General features: G+C 41.8%; 1 protein-coding gene and 1 pseudogene across 2 annotated transcripts in view; one reads left to right on the top strand and one right to left on the bottom strand.

Moving 5' to 3' along the window:
* SMC3 (structural maintenance of chromosomes 3) overlaps positions 1 to 3,077 on the bottom strand; it is a 38,355-nt gene extending 35,278 nt beyond the window's left edge. For both annotated transcript variants that reach the window (XM_021700149.1, XM_021700150.1), the window contains exons 1-2: positions 2,940 to 3,077; positions 1,799 to 1,874 (exon numbers count right to left, since the gene is read on the bottom strand). In XM_021700149.1, coding sequence (XP_021555824.1) covers positions 1,799 to 1,874; positions 2,940 to 2,954 — 91 coding nt within the window. In that variant the 5' untranslated portion in view covers positions 2,955 to 3,077. The remainder of the gene's footprint in view (positions 1 to 1,798; positions 1,875 to 2,939) is intronic.
* Positions 3,078 to 15,458: 12,381 nt separating this feature from the next.
* LOC123325217 lies at positions 15,459 to 15,577 on the top strand (annotated as a pseudogene).
* The last annotated feature ends 2,931 nt before the right edge of the window (positions 15,578 to 18,508 follow it).

Genomic DNA, 18,508 nt, shown 5'->3' with positions numbered 1-18,508 from the left:
TCAAAATATAAGTAAAATATTGGATCAAGCTATCCTTATGGCACACAAATTATTAACTATTCAATAGGTACAGCAGGGAGGAAAATGTTTTCATAATTTATTTCCAACTACAAGCTACAAGTGATGTACTGAGGGTAGGTTTTTTTCTTGCCCTCAATTTTTTTTTTAACTGAAGTATATTGACATTCTTGCCCTCAATTTTTAAAATTTATTTATTTATTTATTTTTAAGATTTTATTTACTTATTTGACAGAGAGAGAGAACACAAGTAGGCAGAGTGGCAGGCAGAGAGAGAGGGAGAAGCAGGCTCCCCGCCGAGCAGGGAGCCCGATGCGGGGCTCGATCCCAGGACCCTGGGATCATGACCTGAGCCGAAGGCAGACGCTTAACTGATTGAGCCACCCAGGGGCCCCTAAATAATGTTTGCCCTTTACTAATCTCGGTGAGTGCGACACACTGAATTGTGTCATTCCCCTCCCCCCCCATTCATATGTTGGAAGTCCTAATCCCAAATGTGATGGTATTTGGAGATGGGGGCCTTTGGGAGATAAATCAGGATCAGGTCAGGTTGTGAGGGTGGGGCCTTCATGATGGAATCAGTGTTCTAATAAGGAAGAGGGAGAGAGAACCAAAGAGGTCATGTGAGCATGATGATGAAGATGGTGACTTCCAGAATGTGACTATGCTGGCACCCTCATCATGGACTTGAATTTCCAAAACAGAAAATAAATTACTGTTGTTTAAGCCACCCAGTCTATATTTAATGGTAGACCTAGCAGTCTAATATACCAATAAACCACATAAGGGGGATAACGTATAGAAGTCTGTTTATAAGAGTTTCATCTAGCCTTTAAAAATTCAGCAGGATGTCAAAAAACACTTTTGCTGGCTGTATCAGCAAAAAATGGACACTCTCATCCGAAGAGTCTTTAGACTAAATACTGTATTTCATTTCTTTTTTTTTTTTTTTAAAGATTTTATTTATTTGACAGAGAGACACAGCAAGAGCAGGAACACAAGCAGGGGGAGTGGGAGAGGGAGAAGCAGGCTTCCCGCCGAGCAGGGAGCCCGACGCGAGGCTCAATCCCAGGACCCTGGGATCACGACCTGAGCTGAAGGCAGATACCTAACGACTGAGCCACCCAGGTGCCCCTAAATACTGTATTTCAGAACAGTAATCATTGTAGCTCTTTATCCTCACACATACTTTCTCATTTAATTTTCCCAACAGCCCTGTAAGATGGGTATCATTAGGTCCACTTTACAAATGAGAAAACTAAAGCCCCTCCCGGCGTCAAGTTTGAAAGAGTATGTTTCAGAACTGGGATTTGAAACTCATTCTGTTATGCTCCAAAGTTTATGCTCTTCCCAACAAGCTGCATGGTGTAACTTTAAACAGTATGACAGAAAAAAAAATCTGGGAACAATCTAATTTGTGAATAAATAATGGTCATCTTTGAAATAAGGCAACAGTGGGCATTTTAATTAGGAAATGACATATCAAGAACAGAATAGCTCAAATGTTAAATTTAGTGTCATTCGCTATAATCATAGACACACTTTCACACATACAAGGCTACCTAAATAAAAATGAGTAACTAATGATCGTCTTATGCAAATATTTTAAATGTATAAAATAAGCAATTCATCAGTGTAGATAAAAGACATGCTATTTCATATAGAAAAAATATGTATAAATTCATGTAATATTCAAACCCAATTCCTCTTTCCTTAAGCCTAGACAGAATTTAAATGGTCTATACATATCAATCTGATTTTGTAAACCATCAACACTTACCGATAACATTATGTTTTGAGCTGAAGGGATCTACAATTGTTTGATCTCTGTAACTCCGAAAACCCTGGATAATAACCTAATAAATAAAAAAGATACTTTTCAGAGAATACATACTAAAAGAAGTAACTCCTAAACTAACGTTTTTCCTTGCTCTTCTCTTTCTGGCTTCTCATGTAATGCAAGATAGAGAACTTTCTATTTCTTGTAAGAGAAACTCATTCTGAAAAGTGGTGATTAAAAATCTTAACAGTCCGTTTATTAGTAACCACTGGCATTTTTTTTTAGGAATTATAATTAGTAACCTGTTAAGGAACTCTCAAAATCAAGTACATTGTGTATAAGATTCTTTGGAATGCTAAACATTACATTGCTTTGATAAAAATGTGTCAAGCAGGCAGGCTGGCCTCAGCTTCCCTTACTCCAGGAGCGGTGGGCGCTTCTTTCGGACACACCCGCCAGCCAAAATAAGCAGCCGTTCCAAGAAAAAGGTGCTTCAAGTCCAACACACCCAACAAAGAAACTTCTCTCCAAGAGCGTGAATGGGCTCATCTTCGCGGTGGACTCTTGCGCGGGAAGACCATTTTGACAGGAGTAAACAAGTGAACGAGGTGGCGCTACGTATTCTGCAAGGAGGAGGGTCCCTTTCACGTCTCCCGTAATTCGGGGACAAAGACCCCGGGCTAAGCTGACACCCCAACCTGAGCCCCCCAGAGGCGCCTCCGGGCCGGGGAGACCACCTCTCCATATACCCCACGCAAATGGCCCGCGCGGGGCCATCCGCGCAGGACAACACAGCTTCCCGCCCCGCCGCTGCCGCCCCCGGCGCGGCCCCCAGCCAGCTCGGGGCCCTCAGCCCGCACCCGGCCCACCCGGGAAGGCCCGCGCCCTCCAAACCTCTCGGAGAGACTGCTCCGTCAGACGAACGCCCTGCAAGGAGCCCCGCGCTGCAGGCAGGCGCCCCAATTCTCCGCTGCCCCCCGCGCTCGCGGGGCGGGGCCTCTCCCCTCCCCCGCCGCCCGCGTCCAGCTCTGGGTCCACCCTGCCGGGAGGCGGGAGGCCCCGGGTCGCATCGCGACACCCTAGCCTCAAGGAGTGTTCCTCAGAGGCCCGTGAGGGGGTGGGCGGGACGCACAGGCCTCACCTGTTTTATGTACATGGTTCCGCGCCCCTCGCCGGGGAGGACTCCCCCCGAGAAGCGACAGCGCGGCCGTGGGGTCCAGTGAGGCGCCTACAAGACCCCTCCCCCAAAGCGTCGCTCGCTCCCGTCCAGCCAAACAAAATGGCGGCGCCCGTGGAGGCGGAGTCCGCGCCTTAGACGGAACCATCCTCGCGGCCCCTACAGAGCGTAGGGGGAGTCAGGGTCAGGTCTGTTCTTTCCTTTTGACCAAAGGAGCCTTCTACGGCGTCCCTAAGTGGGTTTCATTTGATTGCTTTATTTGTAGCTGAACTTCTCCTGAGAATTCGCTGGAAGCTTCTTTCGGAAAAGCCTTGATCGTGAGGTTGGCTCGTATTCCCTCCGAGAGCGGAGCTAATGGTTGCGTCCACAAGGGGGGAAAGGTTCGGCGCCAAAGCCAAGTGTGAGAGCCCGAGGGCCAGTAGCGGAGCTTGCCGGTGACCACGTGATCTCTGGCTGTTTAAAAATGCTCACCCCGCGCCGCGGGCGCCTGTGCGGGAACTTGTGGAGCACTGTGGACGTGTGGTGTTCGGCGTGCAGAATCCTTGTTGCTTTATTCTCCCTCGCTCTGGGAAGTTGTGTAAACTTAGAATGGCCCCCACTGGCTCGGGACCGCACACTCACAGCACAGCCCGGAAGGGGCTTGACGCTCGAAAATTTGTTTTAATAACGTGATAATTAATACCCTGGGAGCTCTTACTACTTTTCTATTTGTTGTAAATCTAGTCAGACATGGACAATTGCAACAAAAAGAAATTAGGTAAGAATAAAAGCTCTTCTATTTTTTTAACAGCCTCAAAGATAATAGGTGCTAGCAGCACCCTAGATGTATCTAATCTCATCAGTCTTTTTTTTTTTTTTTTATGATTTTATTTATTTGAGAGAGAGCACATGAGAGGGGGGAGGGTCAGAGGGAGAAGCAGATTCCCTGCCGAGCAGGGAGTCCGATGCGGGACTCGATCCTGGGACTCCAGGATCATGACCTGAGCCGAAGGCAGTCGCTCAACCAACTGAGCCACCCAGGCGCCCTAATCTCATCAGTCTTAAGGGAAAAACTTTAGTTAGTTAGAAATTGGATCTCTGGGCCGCTGTGAAATTACCTGCCATTCAGATTGGCGGTCCTTGCTGCCCCTCCCGCAGCTGTGGGCTGTTCCAGCCACAATTATTTCTAGATGGAACTATTTTTAATAGCCTGCTAACTTCATCCTTGTCAGCACTCCTTGGTGCTGGCAGAATCCAATCCTTTACAGCTCTTGGGGTTAAAAAAAAAAAAAAAACCTCTTAAACATTTCTCCAGGATTAGTGTCCCTACACTGTCCATTTCTGTGGGATTGTAGGCATGTTAATAAAGTTTGAAACCTCCAGTTCCTACTCTATAAAATGAGGATGGTAAAAATCACTTAATTTTTAGAATTAAAAATAGAATCTATAAAATAATTATATTTACTCAAATTGTGGAGATGGATGCCCCTGGGGCTTATATGAAATTGCAGTCTGGCTGACATCTTGATTTCAGCTTAATGACACCTGAGGAGAGGACCCAATTATGCTTTGCTCAGACTTAGGACCGTATTTCAAAAAGTTCTGAGGCTGTAGACCTTTTCTCACAAATACTCAACCTGGTTTACAGTATCTGGAGCAATAAAGACTCCAAGGACCCTGAAGGTGAAGTGTAGGGCAAGGGCTAAGTACACACATGATATAAGACCCTGGATGTCATAGTTTCTCATTCTCCTCCTCATACTCCTCCATTGTTAAGACATTCCAAAATAAAGCTCTATCTCTAAGCTATTGTCAGTTCACAATCTTTTATCATCCCGGAAAGGGATCACAGACTGAATTTACCTATCTCTAAGTTACTTCTCCCAACCTCTTAAAAAAGATTCTTTTTTAAAGTGTGCCCTATCTATTCTTAGGCTACACAGATTTTCTATGGGTACCTTCCAGTCCAATGATCAGGAAGGAAATATCTCATTATCGCTCAGTTCATTTTCAGTTCTTAGGGTCCCTAAGAGATAGAACTAGCACAGCAGAGATGATCCCAAATTATAATTTTCTCTTGGTGACTCCTTGTTCAAGTCCCAAATCACCTAAGAAAACCTAGAAAACTCTCATCCAAGCAAGATAGAACTATAGCATTTGTGGGAAGATGAGATTCAAAAGAAAGACAAAATATTTTATTGCTTCCCTCCTGGATATATAGGAGACATTGCAAAACTTCTTTAGGGAAAAAACTTGGGAGGAAGCCTTTTCAGGTACCATGCCCCAAAAGCCAAGACTAAACACTTGATACTGTTGGCAGGATTTTTTTCTCTGTTGGTGCCCGCGTCACGCCACTTCGAAGAATGAAAGAGGTAGACCAGACAGAGTGGTGGGCAGGTTTATTGAACAATATCAAAGTGATAGCACAAAGGAGGAGAGAGAGGACCCGAGAGGGTTGCCATCCAACCCATCGGGGTTTCTAAGTCTAGGGGTTTTTATGGGCTTTGTTGGAGGGCTGTTTTAACCTGATTAACCCTCCCTGTACCTGTCATCCAATCAGAGTTTTGTCATCTATCTATCACATGCAAAAGGGTGGAGGGCTCCTTCCAGGGTGGGTGTAAAATCCTTTAAAGAGTGGTTTCCTCTTAGTGGGGAGGCCTCCTCGTCCCCGCCTGCCTTTCTTCCAGTTATTCTTCATCAATACCTCACAGGAAGTAAAGATTCTCATCCCTCATTCTCATCCCTCTACTGGATGATGTTGGGGAAATTGTCATTATTGGAAAAACCCATTCAAACCCATTCAAAAAACAACTGCCTGAAAACCACCAATAACCTTCACTTCGATTCCCTATTTGTGTTATCTTTATGCCACAGTAATCTTCATATTTTTATTTTTAAAAACTCAAATTCTCATGTAAGCATGTGTTAACATTCTATTTAATTAATGAGAAGCTCAATAAGATGACGAAGCTGGTTTAAAAGATCAAAAACTGAAATTTAGATAGTCATTGGGAGAAAAAAAGAATGCTAAAATATTATTCCTAAATTAGACACAAAACTGGTAAATACAGGGTGATAAACTATAACCTTTAAGATAATCTAGTCTACTAGTCAAAAGAGATTCATCACAGGTTATCAGTTTTCTTCCAGTTTTTACAAAATTGTACACTATTTGGGCCCTAATCAATTGTGAATACTAAGTTGTTAGTAACATTAAAAGGTCATGCAATCTTTTTTTTTTTTCCCCCTGTAGTTCCAAGTTTGGAGTCATTTTTCCGAATAAAGACCTTGAGAATAAAATAAAACTTAGAGATAAACTTTCTTGGGTACCTTAAATATTCCCAACAAGTTAAGGACCAAATTCTCAACACCTTACAGAATGTACAGTCACTGTCCCTCCATAGAATCAATCACATTGGGGAAATTGGAGCTATAATGAAAAACTTAGTCATTGGAAAAATAATTGCCTGAATAAACCTTGGGTTAACCTCCATAATTACCTCTATACTTGCACCAAATCCCCACAGCCTTCATATTCCATAAAAATGATACTATACAATGTGTGGCCTTTTGTGCCCGGTTTCTTTCACTTAGCATAATGTTCTCAAGGTTCATTCATGTTGGAGCCTGTAGCATATAGTAATAGTACAGAGGCTACATTCCGTCTTACGGTCGAATAATATCCCATTGTAGGAATAGATCACGTTCTGTTTGTCCATTCATCAGCTGATGGACACATGGGTTGCTTCCACTTTCTATTAGGAATAAAATGGCTATGAACATTCATGCTCAAGTTTTTGTGTGGATATAGGTTTCCATTCTTCTGAGTATGTCCCCAGGTGTGGAAGAGCTGAGTCATATGGGAACTCTCCATTTAACTTTTTGAAGAAGTGCCCAACTGATATCCAAAGGGGCTGTGCCATTTTATTTATTTGTTTTATTTATTTATTTATTTATTTAATTTATTTATATTTGACACAAGCAGGGGGGAGCAGCAGAGGGAGAGGGAGAAGCAGGTTCCCCTGCTGAGCAGAGAGCCCAATGCAGGGCTCCATCCCAGGACCCTGAGACCGTGACCTGAGCCAAAGGCAGCCGCTTAACTGACTGAGCCCCCCAGGTGCCCCAGGCTGTGCCATTTTATATTCATTTTATATTCACACCAGCAATGTGTGAAGGTTCCAGTTCTTGGCAAAACTTGTTATTGTTGTCTTTTTTATTTTAACAGCCCTAGTGGATGTGAAGTGGTATCTCATTGTAATTTTGATTTTTATTTCCCTAATGACTAATGATGTTGAGCATCTGCTCATGTCTTTCATGTTAATTTATGTATTTTACTTGGAGAAAATACCTTGTCCATTTTTAAGTTTGTCTTTTTGCTGCATTGTAACAGTTCTTCATACATTCTGGACACTAGATCTTTAGGTCAGATACAAGATTTGCAAGTATTTTCTATTTCTTTGGGTTGTCTTTTCCCTTTCTTTTTTTTTAAGATTTTTTTTTTTTTTTTTTTTTTTTTTTTAATTCATGAGAGACAGAGTGAGAGAGAAAGGCAGAGGGAGAAGCAGGCTCCCAAGGAGCAGGGAGCCCGATGCGGGACTCGATCCCAGGACCCTGAGATCATGACCTGAGCCGAAGGCAGACGCTTAACCATCTGAGCCACCCAGGCCCCTGTCTTTTCCCTTTCTTAATAATCTCCCTTGAAGTACATAACTTTTACATTTTAATGTCATCTGATTAATCTGTTTTTTTATTTGGTTGCTTGTGGTTTTGGTGTCATATCTAAGAAATCATTGCCTAAATTTTAGTCCAATTTTGATAACTGATATCTATGAAAGGAGTCAGCTGACTACTTTACACTGCCTGGAAAACACTTCTCCCGAAATCTCCAGTACTCACCCCTCACCTCATTTAGGCCTCTGCTCAATTTTAACTTTTCAGGAAGGTCTCCTTTGACTACCTTATCTAAAGTAACCTACCCCTTGGTTACTCACCATCCTTGATACTGCTTCATTTTTCTTACAGCACTCTCTATCTGACATTCTCTCTCTCTTTCTCTGTCTCTCCTCTTTTTCATTTTCATTTATTGCATACCTCACTCTCACATTGGAATGTATGCTCCTGGAAAGAAGGAATTTTTGTTTACTTTGTCAACTGTTGGTTACTCAGTGCCCAGCATAGACTTGTAATAGGTGATTAATGATACTTTGTTAATGATTCCTCAAATCTCCAACGCAGTGTTAACAAACTTTTTCATCTTTGCCAATCTGAAATATGAAAAATGGTATTTAAACATCTTTCAATTTGCAGTTCTATTTCTGTGAGTGAGGTTTAGCACTTTCTCATACATTAAAAAATCATCAGGGGCGCCTGAGTGGCTCAGTTGGTTAAGCGACTGCCTTCAGCTCAGGTCATGATCCTGGAGTGCCAGGATCGAGTCCCGCGTCGGGCTCCCTGCTCAGCGGGGAGTCTGCTTCTCCCTCTGAGATCCTCCTCCCTCTCATGCTCTCTATCTCTCATTCTTTCTATCTCAAATAAATAAATAAAATCTTTAAAAAAAAAAAATCATCACGGCTCCTGGCTGGCTCAGTGGGTAGAGCATGCGACTCTTAATCTTGGGGTCATGAGTTTGAACCCCACATTGGAGTAGAGACTACTTAAAAATAAATAAAAATGGTTTTTTAAAAATCATCTTTATTTCTTTCTGTATAAACATCATTGTTTTCAATAGATGCTATTTTAATAAGTAAATACATTTCTTTAAAAGGATTATAGATGTCATAGAGTTTGGTCATTCTGTACTTTATCAGGGTTTGGAATAGTGCCTGTTGAATGAATAAAAAATAACTACCGGAGACAACTATGAGAAGGTGAACAGAGGCTCCATGAAACTTTTCAATGTTTAAAAAGAGTCCTCCTAATTGAAGGGGATCTCCTAGGCTCAAATATAGAGAAGAAAGGATTAGCTTCCTTGGCAGCTACTCATGGACCTTCTTTTAGTTTCCCTGCACTAGCAGAGCCTGAGAGTAGGATTTGGGGGCAGGGAGTGATCCCAGGGAGCAGAAGTGATAGAGTGGGAAGTGACAGAACAGGAAGGGAGAAAAGTCGAGAACGTGTGCAATGGTGAAATTTTTGCTCACGTGGGCACAGATGATCAATCCCACTGGGAGACTCCTGAGGAAACATGTACCACATGCCTCAGGACTGTCACACCAAAGGACAGAGAGACTGAGGCATTCGTCTGCCAATTCCCATCTCCCACTGCTTGAAAAGTACCCTTGGATGCGTACCTCACCCATGCTTGGGAACTGCACCTGTAGTTAGCTGTGCAGCCTTCCCCAGCCTCAGAGAAAGACTGAAGGCAGAAAACCAGACAGCTGTAGTGGCACACCCTTGAGGAGAGAGTCTGTCGACATGTATGGAATCTCTAGTCCCCTGCACTGAGAGCATGTGTGTGGCCTTTGTGTTGTTACTCTTTAGTCTTCTATTGGCTTTGAATGTTTCCACGTGCTTTTGTCTTATCTTACCATCTGGATTTCACACACCTTAAAGGCTGGGCTATTGGCCACTCTAAGGTGTATAATACAGTCTCTTGGGATTATATAATGACATACACACACTTGTTGATTGTTTTTCATTCATTTGTGCATTCGTCACAAAATGTGACGATCATGGTTCTGCAAAGAAGAAAGGAAGATACGCTCTTCGAATTTTTACCTAGCTACCTTGCCTTTTGTTGTCCAGGGTCCTGGATTTGCCTTTGTCCCAGCATTTGTGCATCCCAGAGAAGGAAACTAGACAGTCTCATCAGCCCTAGACCAGATGTCTAGGTGAACATTAGCTACAGGGTGTACTGGGCGAAAGAGTCGGAAGTCATGAAATGAAATCTTTGCTGTCTGCAGATCATGTCTGAAATATGTTACCTTCTCAATTGATTTGTTAAAAGGAGAAAGGGGTGGTCATTGGAGTCCTGATTATATTATCTAAGCTGGTTTTATAGTCTTAATAATGACTTCTGTGGGAGGAAAGCTGGTGAATCTATTATATGGAAGAGGACTGTGTCCCTGTGCCCAGGTTTCATCCTAGTTGGTCTAGACAATGCCACCAAGTACAACTGTGTAGACTGCACTGCACAGCTCCTGGGGGCACCATTCCCATAGTTGTGCAATATGGAGACCTATAGATAAAAATTGCAAATGGAAGCTCCTTCTCAAACAGGAAAGACTGAGAGAAGAGAAGTTTGGTAGGTGTCTCTGCTCATTGAATGGTGCCAAGTAACTGACCCCTCCCCACATGACTTTACCCTGGGGAAGATATTGAAGGCTGGGAAGCTGGTGGGTGAGATCTCGTCTCCCTTACACCAGTGAGTTGAAAATAATAGTTGTGGCATCTACTCTATACCAGACTGTGCTAAACAATTCATGGATAATATTTAGTCCTCAACAACCTTGGGAACCTTGGGCAAGCCATGCAGGTCTTCAGGTCAGTACTACTTCAAGTGCACTCCGAATCCTTGAAGCCTATGAACTGCTCGTTACCATTTCACAAGGAAAGCAGTACAGAATTAAGAGTAGGCTTTTAGAAAAGTTCATAGTCATTTAATATCCAAGTGCATGATCAGGGAACTTATCTTGTTGAACAAGGGATAGACCAAGTACTGTCCATGAGTCATGTGTTTTGAGAGCTGTGTATGTAGTAGGACCATGTTACCATGTGTGATATTTCAAGGTTAGTTGGTCAACGGTAAACAACACATGTAAAAATCTGAGAAAATAAAAGTATTTCTTTAGATTGTTATTTTTACCTATTAAAGATAACTTCTTTTTGTAAAAACTATATTTAAAATTTATCATTTAAAAATATTAGCTAAGGGACGCCTGGGTGGCTCAGTCAGTTAAGCGTCTGCCTTAAGCTCAGGTCATGATCTCAGGGTCCTGGGATCAAGTCCCACATCAGGCTCCTCGCTCAGCAGGGAGCCTGTTTCTCCCTCTGCCGGCCGCTCCCCCTGCTTGTGTTCCCTCTCTCTCTCTGACAAATAAATAAAATCTTTAATAAAAATATTATCTAAATTAGGGAAGCAAATTTTCATAGTAATATTTAACTATAATTTACAGGTGTCAAACTTCACTCAACTGCTTTTAATCAAGAAAAAACATACTTTTCCTACCATGCAAGCAGCAACAATAGTACAACAACAATGACTAATGAAAGTGGTTCTGAAGAAATTAAAACCAAAAGAATTTGTACCAGTTTTACTTGGAAGTATGGTTCCTCACATATTGAGCTCAGTTTTGTAGCCATAATTGCTACTGAAGTGCTGAAACTCTAGTGTGTTATTTGCAGAGTTGTATTAGCTGATAAAGCTAGTAAATAAAGTCATCGAACTTAGGTAGCATTTACACAGAAAACAAAAGAAATACATTCAAAACCTTAAGAGAGAGGGAAACAAATCATGAGAGACTCACTTCTCTTTCTCGCTCTGTCTTTTTTTTTTAAGAACACTTGGGAAGAGGGGCGCCTGGGTGGCTCAGTTGTTGAGCGTCTGCCTTCGGCTCAGGTCATGGTCCCAGGGTCCTGGGATCGAGCCCCACATCGGGCTCCCTGCTCAGCGGGAAGCCTGCTTCCCCCTCTCCCACTCCTCCTGCTTGTGTTCCCTCTCTCACTGTGTCTCTCTCTCTGTCAAATAAATAAATTAAGTCTTTAAAAAAAAAAAAAGAACACTTGGGAAGAAAGACCATTGAATTTAAAAAACTGATAGAAGCAGAGGTTCCATATTTCACATATAAACATTGGAAATTTGTGTCTTACAAAGTAGCATTTTGAGATGCTAAAATTGAAAAAAATAGACATTAGTGAGGACTGTCTTAAAGATCTTGGAAATTATGGCTGAATCTGTGCCAAAGAAGGTAAGTCAAGTATTATTTTTCATAGCTAGATAAATTTATCAACCAGCTAATAACATGGCAGATTAAGTCACAAAAGAAATACAGCTAGTAAAGTATTTTTCATTGCAAGTTGTTGAATGTTCACATACTGCTAACGTGACAACTACTTGAGTGTATAGGCAATTTGAACATGGTGGAGATATGAGGGAGAATTTTTTTTTTTTTAAGATTTTTTATTTATTTACCTGACGGAGAGAGACACAGCGAGAGAGGGAACACAAGCAGGGGGAGTGAGCCACCCAGGCACCCCAAGGGAGAATTTTTTTCAGCTTCATTGATGACAAACACAACTAACAGTGAACCATATAAAACTATGAAGAACTATGTTGTTAATGAATGTGGTTTGAGTTTAAGTTTGGCGTAGGAATACGCTCTAATGGTGCAGCTCCTTTGACAGAAAAACATCCTGAAATTATTACCCAAATTAAATAGCTTGCATGAGAATGTAAATCAACACACTGCTTTGTTCATCAAGAAAATTTTACAGTGAGGGGTGCCTGGGTAGCTCAGTTGGTTAGGCGACTGCCTTCCGCTCGGGTCATGCTCCCGGAGTCCCTGGATAGAGCCTCTCATCGGGATCCCAGCTCAGCGGGGAGCCTGCTTCTCCCTCTGACCCTCTCCCCTCTCATGCTGTTTCTCTCTCTCTCTCAAATAAATAAATAAAATCTTTAAAAAAAAATTTACAATGAAAACATTTCAGTTAAATTAAACAGGGTCTAGTTCATATCAAAAAATTATGAATTATGCAAAAGCTAATGTATTAAATTTGAGATTATTCTCTTTTTTATGTGATAACATGGAAGCTGATCATCAACAACCATTGTTGCATACTAAGATAGGGTGCTTCCTGAAGGGGAAAGTTCTATTGGGAATGTTTGAATGTGAAACAAACTTTTGGTGTTTCTAGAAAGTAAAAACCACCCACCCTTATAAGGGTCCAACCTTTTGAAAATGTGGTTTGAACAACAGACTTGTTTATTTGTGTGATATTTTTGGCATTTTTGATGATGTTACTATTTCTAAGCAAGGAAAGACTACAATATGATTTTCAATGGCAGATAAGATCAGAGAGTAAGAGTAAAAGCAGCTTGGAAGAAAAGAGTTTCCACACTGTTATACCATGCTCCATCATTTAACAGCAATTACCAAAAAAGTAGGTGATGATCTTGTTATTGCACATCTATAAAATGATACAGCCAAATGACTTACAGATTTGACAAAATTGTTTAAATTTTATTTCCATCAAAAGAAGATCTGTGCATGGGAAATTCACAGATCCTGAAACCATTGCCTTCATTGAAAAATAATTTTCAGCACTATCAACAATAGCCAGACTATGGAAGGAGCCCAAATGCCCATCAACTGATGACTGCATAAAGAAGATGTGGTAAATGTATATATACAATGGAATACTACTCAGTCGTCAAAAACAATGAAACCTTGCCATTTACAATGACGCAGATAGAGCTAGAGTGTATTATGCTAAGCAAAATAAGTCCATCAGAGAAAGACAGATACGATATGATTTCACTCATATGTGGAATTTAAGAAACAAAACAGATGAACATTTGGGAGGTGGGAAAAAAGGAGAGAGAGGGAAACAAATCATGAGAGACTCACTCTCTCTCTTTTTTAAGATTTACTTATTTATTTTAGGTGGGAAAGGCAGAGGGTAGAGGGAGAGGGAAAGAGAATTGTCCACTGAGCGTGGAGCCCAACTCAGGGCTCTATCTCATAACCCTGATGAGATCATGACCTCAGCTGAAATCAAGAATCAGACACTTAGTTGACTGAGCCACCCAGGGGCCCCAAGAGGGACTCTTAACTATAGAGAACAAATTGAGGGTTGATGGAGGGAGGTGAATGGGGGATGAGATAGATGGGTGATAGGTGTTAAGGAGGGCATTTGTTATGATGAGCACTGTGTGTTGTATGCAAATGATGAACCACTGAACTCTACTACTGAACCAATATTGAACTGTATGTCAACTAATTAGAATTAAAAAAAGATAATTTGATTTAACTGTACAATTGTTGAACAATACAGGTTTGAACTGTGCAGGTCCACTTCTATGCAGAGTTTTTTCAGTAAATACAGTACTGTCAATGTCTTTTCTCTTCCTTAGGATTTTCTTTTTCTTTTTTTTTTTTTAGAGATTTTATTTATTTATTTGACAGAAAGAGACACAGCGAGAGAGGGAACACAAGCAGGGGGAGTGGGAGAGGGAGAAGCAGGCCTCCCGCTGAGCAGGGAGCCCGATGTGGGGCTCAATCCCAGGACCCTGGGATCATGACCTGAGCCGAAGGCAGATGCTTAACCACTGAGCCACCCAGGCGCCCTTCCTTAGGATTTTCTTAATGACATTTTCCTTTCTGTAGCTTACTTTATTATAATAACACAGTATATAATACATATAACATACAAAATGTAAGTTAATTGCTTATGTTACCAGTAAGTCTTCTGGTTGACGGTAGGCTATAAATAGTTAAGTTTTGGGGAAAGTCAAAAGTCACACATGGATTTTCAACATCATGGGGTTCCCCAACCCCCATGTTGTTCAAGGGTCAGCTGTATCACTTTACAGGATAAATTGGTGGAACTGGCAAAGGATGGAGAGGTGAGATGTATTTTGAAAATCAGAATCATTTGCTTCATCTTGGATAAAAGTAAAATATGAAAATCCTGAGCTTCGTGAAATTGCTTTAAAATTTCTTCTTCCAGGCATGCCTGGGTGGCTCAGTTGGATGAGCGTCCGATTCTTGATTTCAGCTCAGGTCATGATCTCAGTGTCGTGAGATAGAGCTCCAACTTGGACTCTGTGCTCAGCAGGAAGTCTGCTTGAGATTCTCTCTCTTCCTCTCTCTTCCCCTCCCCCCGGTGTGCTCACGCTCTCTCTCTCCAAGATAAATAAATAATCTCTAAAAAAATGTCTTCTTCCATTTCCATCAACAAACCTCTATGAGACTGATTTCTCCACTAAAGCTCTTATTAAGACAAAACATAAAAGCAGTTTTGATGACCATTGTACGTTGTGAGTAGCATTATATTCCATTCTGCAGGGACTAAATAGGCTAACAAGCCATAAAAATGTGCATTTGTCCATTAAAAACCCATAATCTTGATATACTGTTTATTTGAAGTAGGGAATCACTATATTTCACTTATAATTTTCTGTTTAATTGTGAATGCAGAAGGACAAAATGTCATTAGCACAATAGCAATTCTCTATATTAATCATCTATAATATGCACATTGAATGAACAACATGTAGAGATTTTGCATTTATTTTACTTTTTCCTGTGTTATGTTTTGATTATATTATTATATTAGGTTTTTAAAAATTTTGTAATATAATTTATCTAGTAACTCATTTTTTTTGAATTTTATAAATGGATTGATTTGCAACAGATAATTTTTTTTAAATACTGGTTCTTCACCATAGTGTGAGAAGCTCTGTACATGTCACCTTCATCTGTAAGGTTAGGATAAACTGCCAACTTGAATCCAACACAGTTTTGGATGGTGTAAAGTCCAATGAGTTAGGAAAAAAAGGACCACTCAGTCTATGGCCATATCATCCTGAATGCACCCAATCTTGTCTGATCTGGGAAGCTAAGCAGGGTCAGGCCTGAGTAGTACTTAGATTGGATTCCGCCTAGGAATACTAGGTGCTGTGGGCTTAAAACAAAACAAAACAAAACAAAACACAGAAAGGGACCACTCATTCCTGCAGGAAAGATGAGCTGTTTGGGGTTTCACTTTTTCATGCTTCCCACTAGAGGGCAGTCAAGAAGTACTTATAATTGTGGGTGCATCTTAAAGCCAAAATTGCTCTTAAACCAAGAGACTGAAACATGTAGGAAACAATAAAACAGAGCAAGCACAATTACCCAGTGACCATTTATTGAGTATAGTTAACACTACCGAACTGTACGTTTAAAAATGCTTAAGATGGTAACATTTGTATTATGTGTATTTCCCTACCACTGAGAGAGAGAGACAGAAAGAGACTCTTCAGGCCAGAAGCCTGGAGTGGGCAGGAACCGTCCACATTGACAACTCCAGCTCACAAGATGTGGAGAGAAGTGGAGACACACAGGCTGACCCATCAAAGGGGCGGTTGAGCCTCTTTTCTGGGGCACACACACTTACACACACATGTACTTTTATTCCGGTATTGCTTTACCCTACTTTTCCAAAGTCAACTGTTTTAGGACCCCTCTCTCCATAATTAGTCAGTTCATTCAACATTTACCAACTACCTCCTTGTTCCAGGCACCTTGGAAGGCTCTGGAGAACAGCTGTGAATGAGCTTCTGCCTCAAGGTGTTTAGAGAAGATAGTTCTTTCTGTTTGGGGCCTTGAAGGTCCTGCATCTCCTTCAATCACTGGCAAGTAGGCCACTTGGAGCTGTTTCTCAAGCGTTCTCTTGAGAAGGTGGGGAGACAAGGAAGCAAGAGGGAGAAGAGCTACAGAACCACAGAGCGATCTAGGGTCGCCTTGACAACAAGATCAGGGGAAATGGCCAAGCCCTTGAGGTGCCAGGGCTGGACTCAGCCTTGGCCAACTGTCCGTGGAAGGATGTCACCTTTTGACTCTAACAGAACTTCACTGAAGTGATTCTTTGAGATCCAAAGGAAGAGGGGCCCACGCTTTGAGGAACTCATCCCACGTCTATTCCAGCCTTTTTCCGAATCTGTAGGAACACAGGAATGTCCTCACTCTGAAGGCGGGCTGACACCTCTGGGAGCAGTGTAGGGTATGGGTAAGGGTTTGGCTTAAGAATCAAACAAGCCTTAGTTAAAACCCAGGCTGTGCCCCGTGGTAGCTCTCTAACCTTGCACAATGTCTGTATGTCTGAGCCCCACTATCTTCATTTTTAAAGTGGAAACAACATCCTCAAAGGGTGTTGTAAGGATGATATTATAAAATGTATGTGAAGTTCTCAGCACAGTGCCTGGCATGCAATAAGCACACAATAAAGCTGAACTGGAGCTCAGAGTGCATCTTACCCCACTTCATTCTACAGATGGGAGAACTGAGGCCCAGTAGCCTAGTAATGGTGGAAAGATGACAGATTTTGGAGTTAGACCTGGTTTGAATCCTGACTCTACCCCTGGACTTCAGGAAGTTCCCTTAATCTCTCTAAACCTCAGTTTCCTCATCTGAGAAATGGGACAATCAGGTTGTTCTGAGGACTAAATGGAGATATTCTGTAAAGCACCTGGTACCAGGGCCTGGCATATAGTAGTTGCCCAATAAAATGTTCCTTTGGGTCCTTTCTTCTCTTTGGTTGTCCAGAGTCATATTTGGCTCGCTTGCTTTCTTTCTTTCTTTCTTTTCTTTTTCTTTTTCTTTTTTTTCAGTAGGATCTGTGCCCAGTATGGAGGCCAATGTGAGGCTGAGATCAAGACCTGAGCTGAGATCAAGAGCTGGACACTCAACAGAATGAACCACCCAGGTGCCCTGGTCCTAACTTTAAAAATGCAAGCCTCAGGGAGTTCATGCCGACATTCATGATGCAAACATGGAAGTCAAGCAGCTTTATCTCAACTCAAATCCAATTCCTGACCTTGGGCAAGTTACTGATCCTCTTTCTGCTGCATTTAACTTGTCTGTAAAATGAGGATAATAATAGTACCTAGCTCCTGGTGCTGGTACGAGGATCAAGCTCTTTTGAAGTGACCCATAAATGTTTATTAGCATGTCCTGCAACCATGGCTCTGATCTGTAAGAGACTCTCAGGTAGATAAGTAGTAATGCCCATATTCCTTCCTTCCTTCCTTCCTTCCTTCCTTCCTTCCTTCCTTCCTTCCTTCCTTCCTTCCTTCCTTCCTTCCTTCATTTTTTGTTCATTTGTGTGCCAGGCTGTTAGAGCTGGGATTCACAGAATTAGACAAGGCCCCTGCTCTTGAGTTGCTCACAATCTACAAAACTTAAACAATGGCTACCTGATTGTGTGTCAAGGGCTTTGAGGAGAGGCCAGACTCTGCAGTCAGACTTCAGCCCTGCCACTCTGTGACCTTACCCGAGTGACTTAACCTCTCTGTGCCTCTATAAAATAATATAAAATGGGGATTATCAGTCCATTTCATTCATGGGATTGTTATGAAGTTTGAATGGTTTCGTAGCTGCGAAGTGCTTAGAACAGACTGGCACATGGTAAGCAAACTATGTGGGCTTGTTCAGTCGATAGAAGCATAGGCAGAAATGACATCAGCAGCATTCAGGGGAGAGGGTGGAGTCCTAGAGGAAGAAATAGGGAAACCCAAAGAAATTCAGTGCACTTCCTACATGTCAGGCCCCCTACATTTCATGTTTTGAAATAGTCCCACCAGCCAAACCTGGAAGGGACCCTGGAGAATATTTTGTTAAAGATTCACAGTTTACAGATGAGAAAACTCAGGTCAGGTGAGGTGAATAGAATAATAGCCCCCAAATATGTCCGAGTCCTAATCCTCAGAACCTATAATTATGTGACCTTACATGGCAAAAAGGACTTTGCTTGTGTGATTAAGGATTTTGAGTTGGGGAGATTATCCTGGATTTCCCGGGTGGGCCCAGAGTAATCAAAAGGGTCCTTGGAAAGAAGGAAACAGGAGAGTCAGAGAA

Source organism: Neomonachus schauinslandi, chromosome 6 (genome assembly GCF_002201575.2).
Source record: "Neomonachus schauinslandi chromosome 6, ASM220157v2, whole genome shotgun sequence".
Lineage (NCBI taxonomy): Eukaryota > Metazoa > Chordata > Mammalia > Carnivora > Phocidae > Neomonachus > Neomonachus schauinslandi.
Note: the sequence above shows the minus strand (reverse complement) of the source record. Positions and strands in the feature narration are given on the sequence as shown.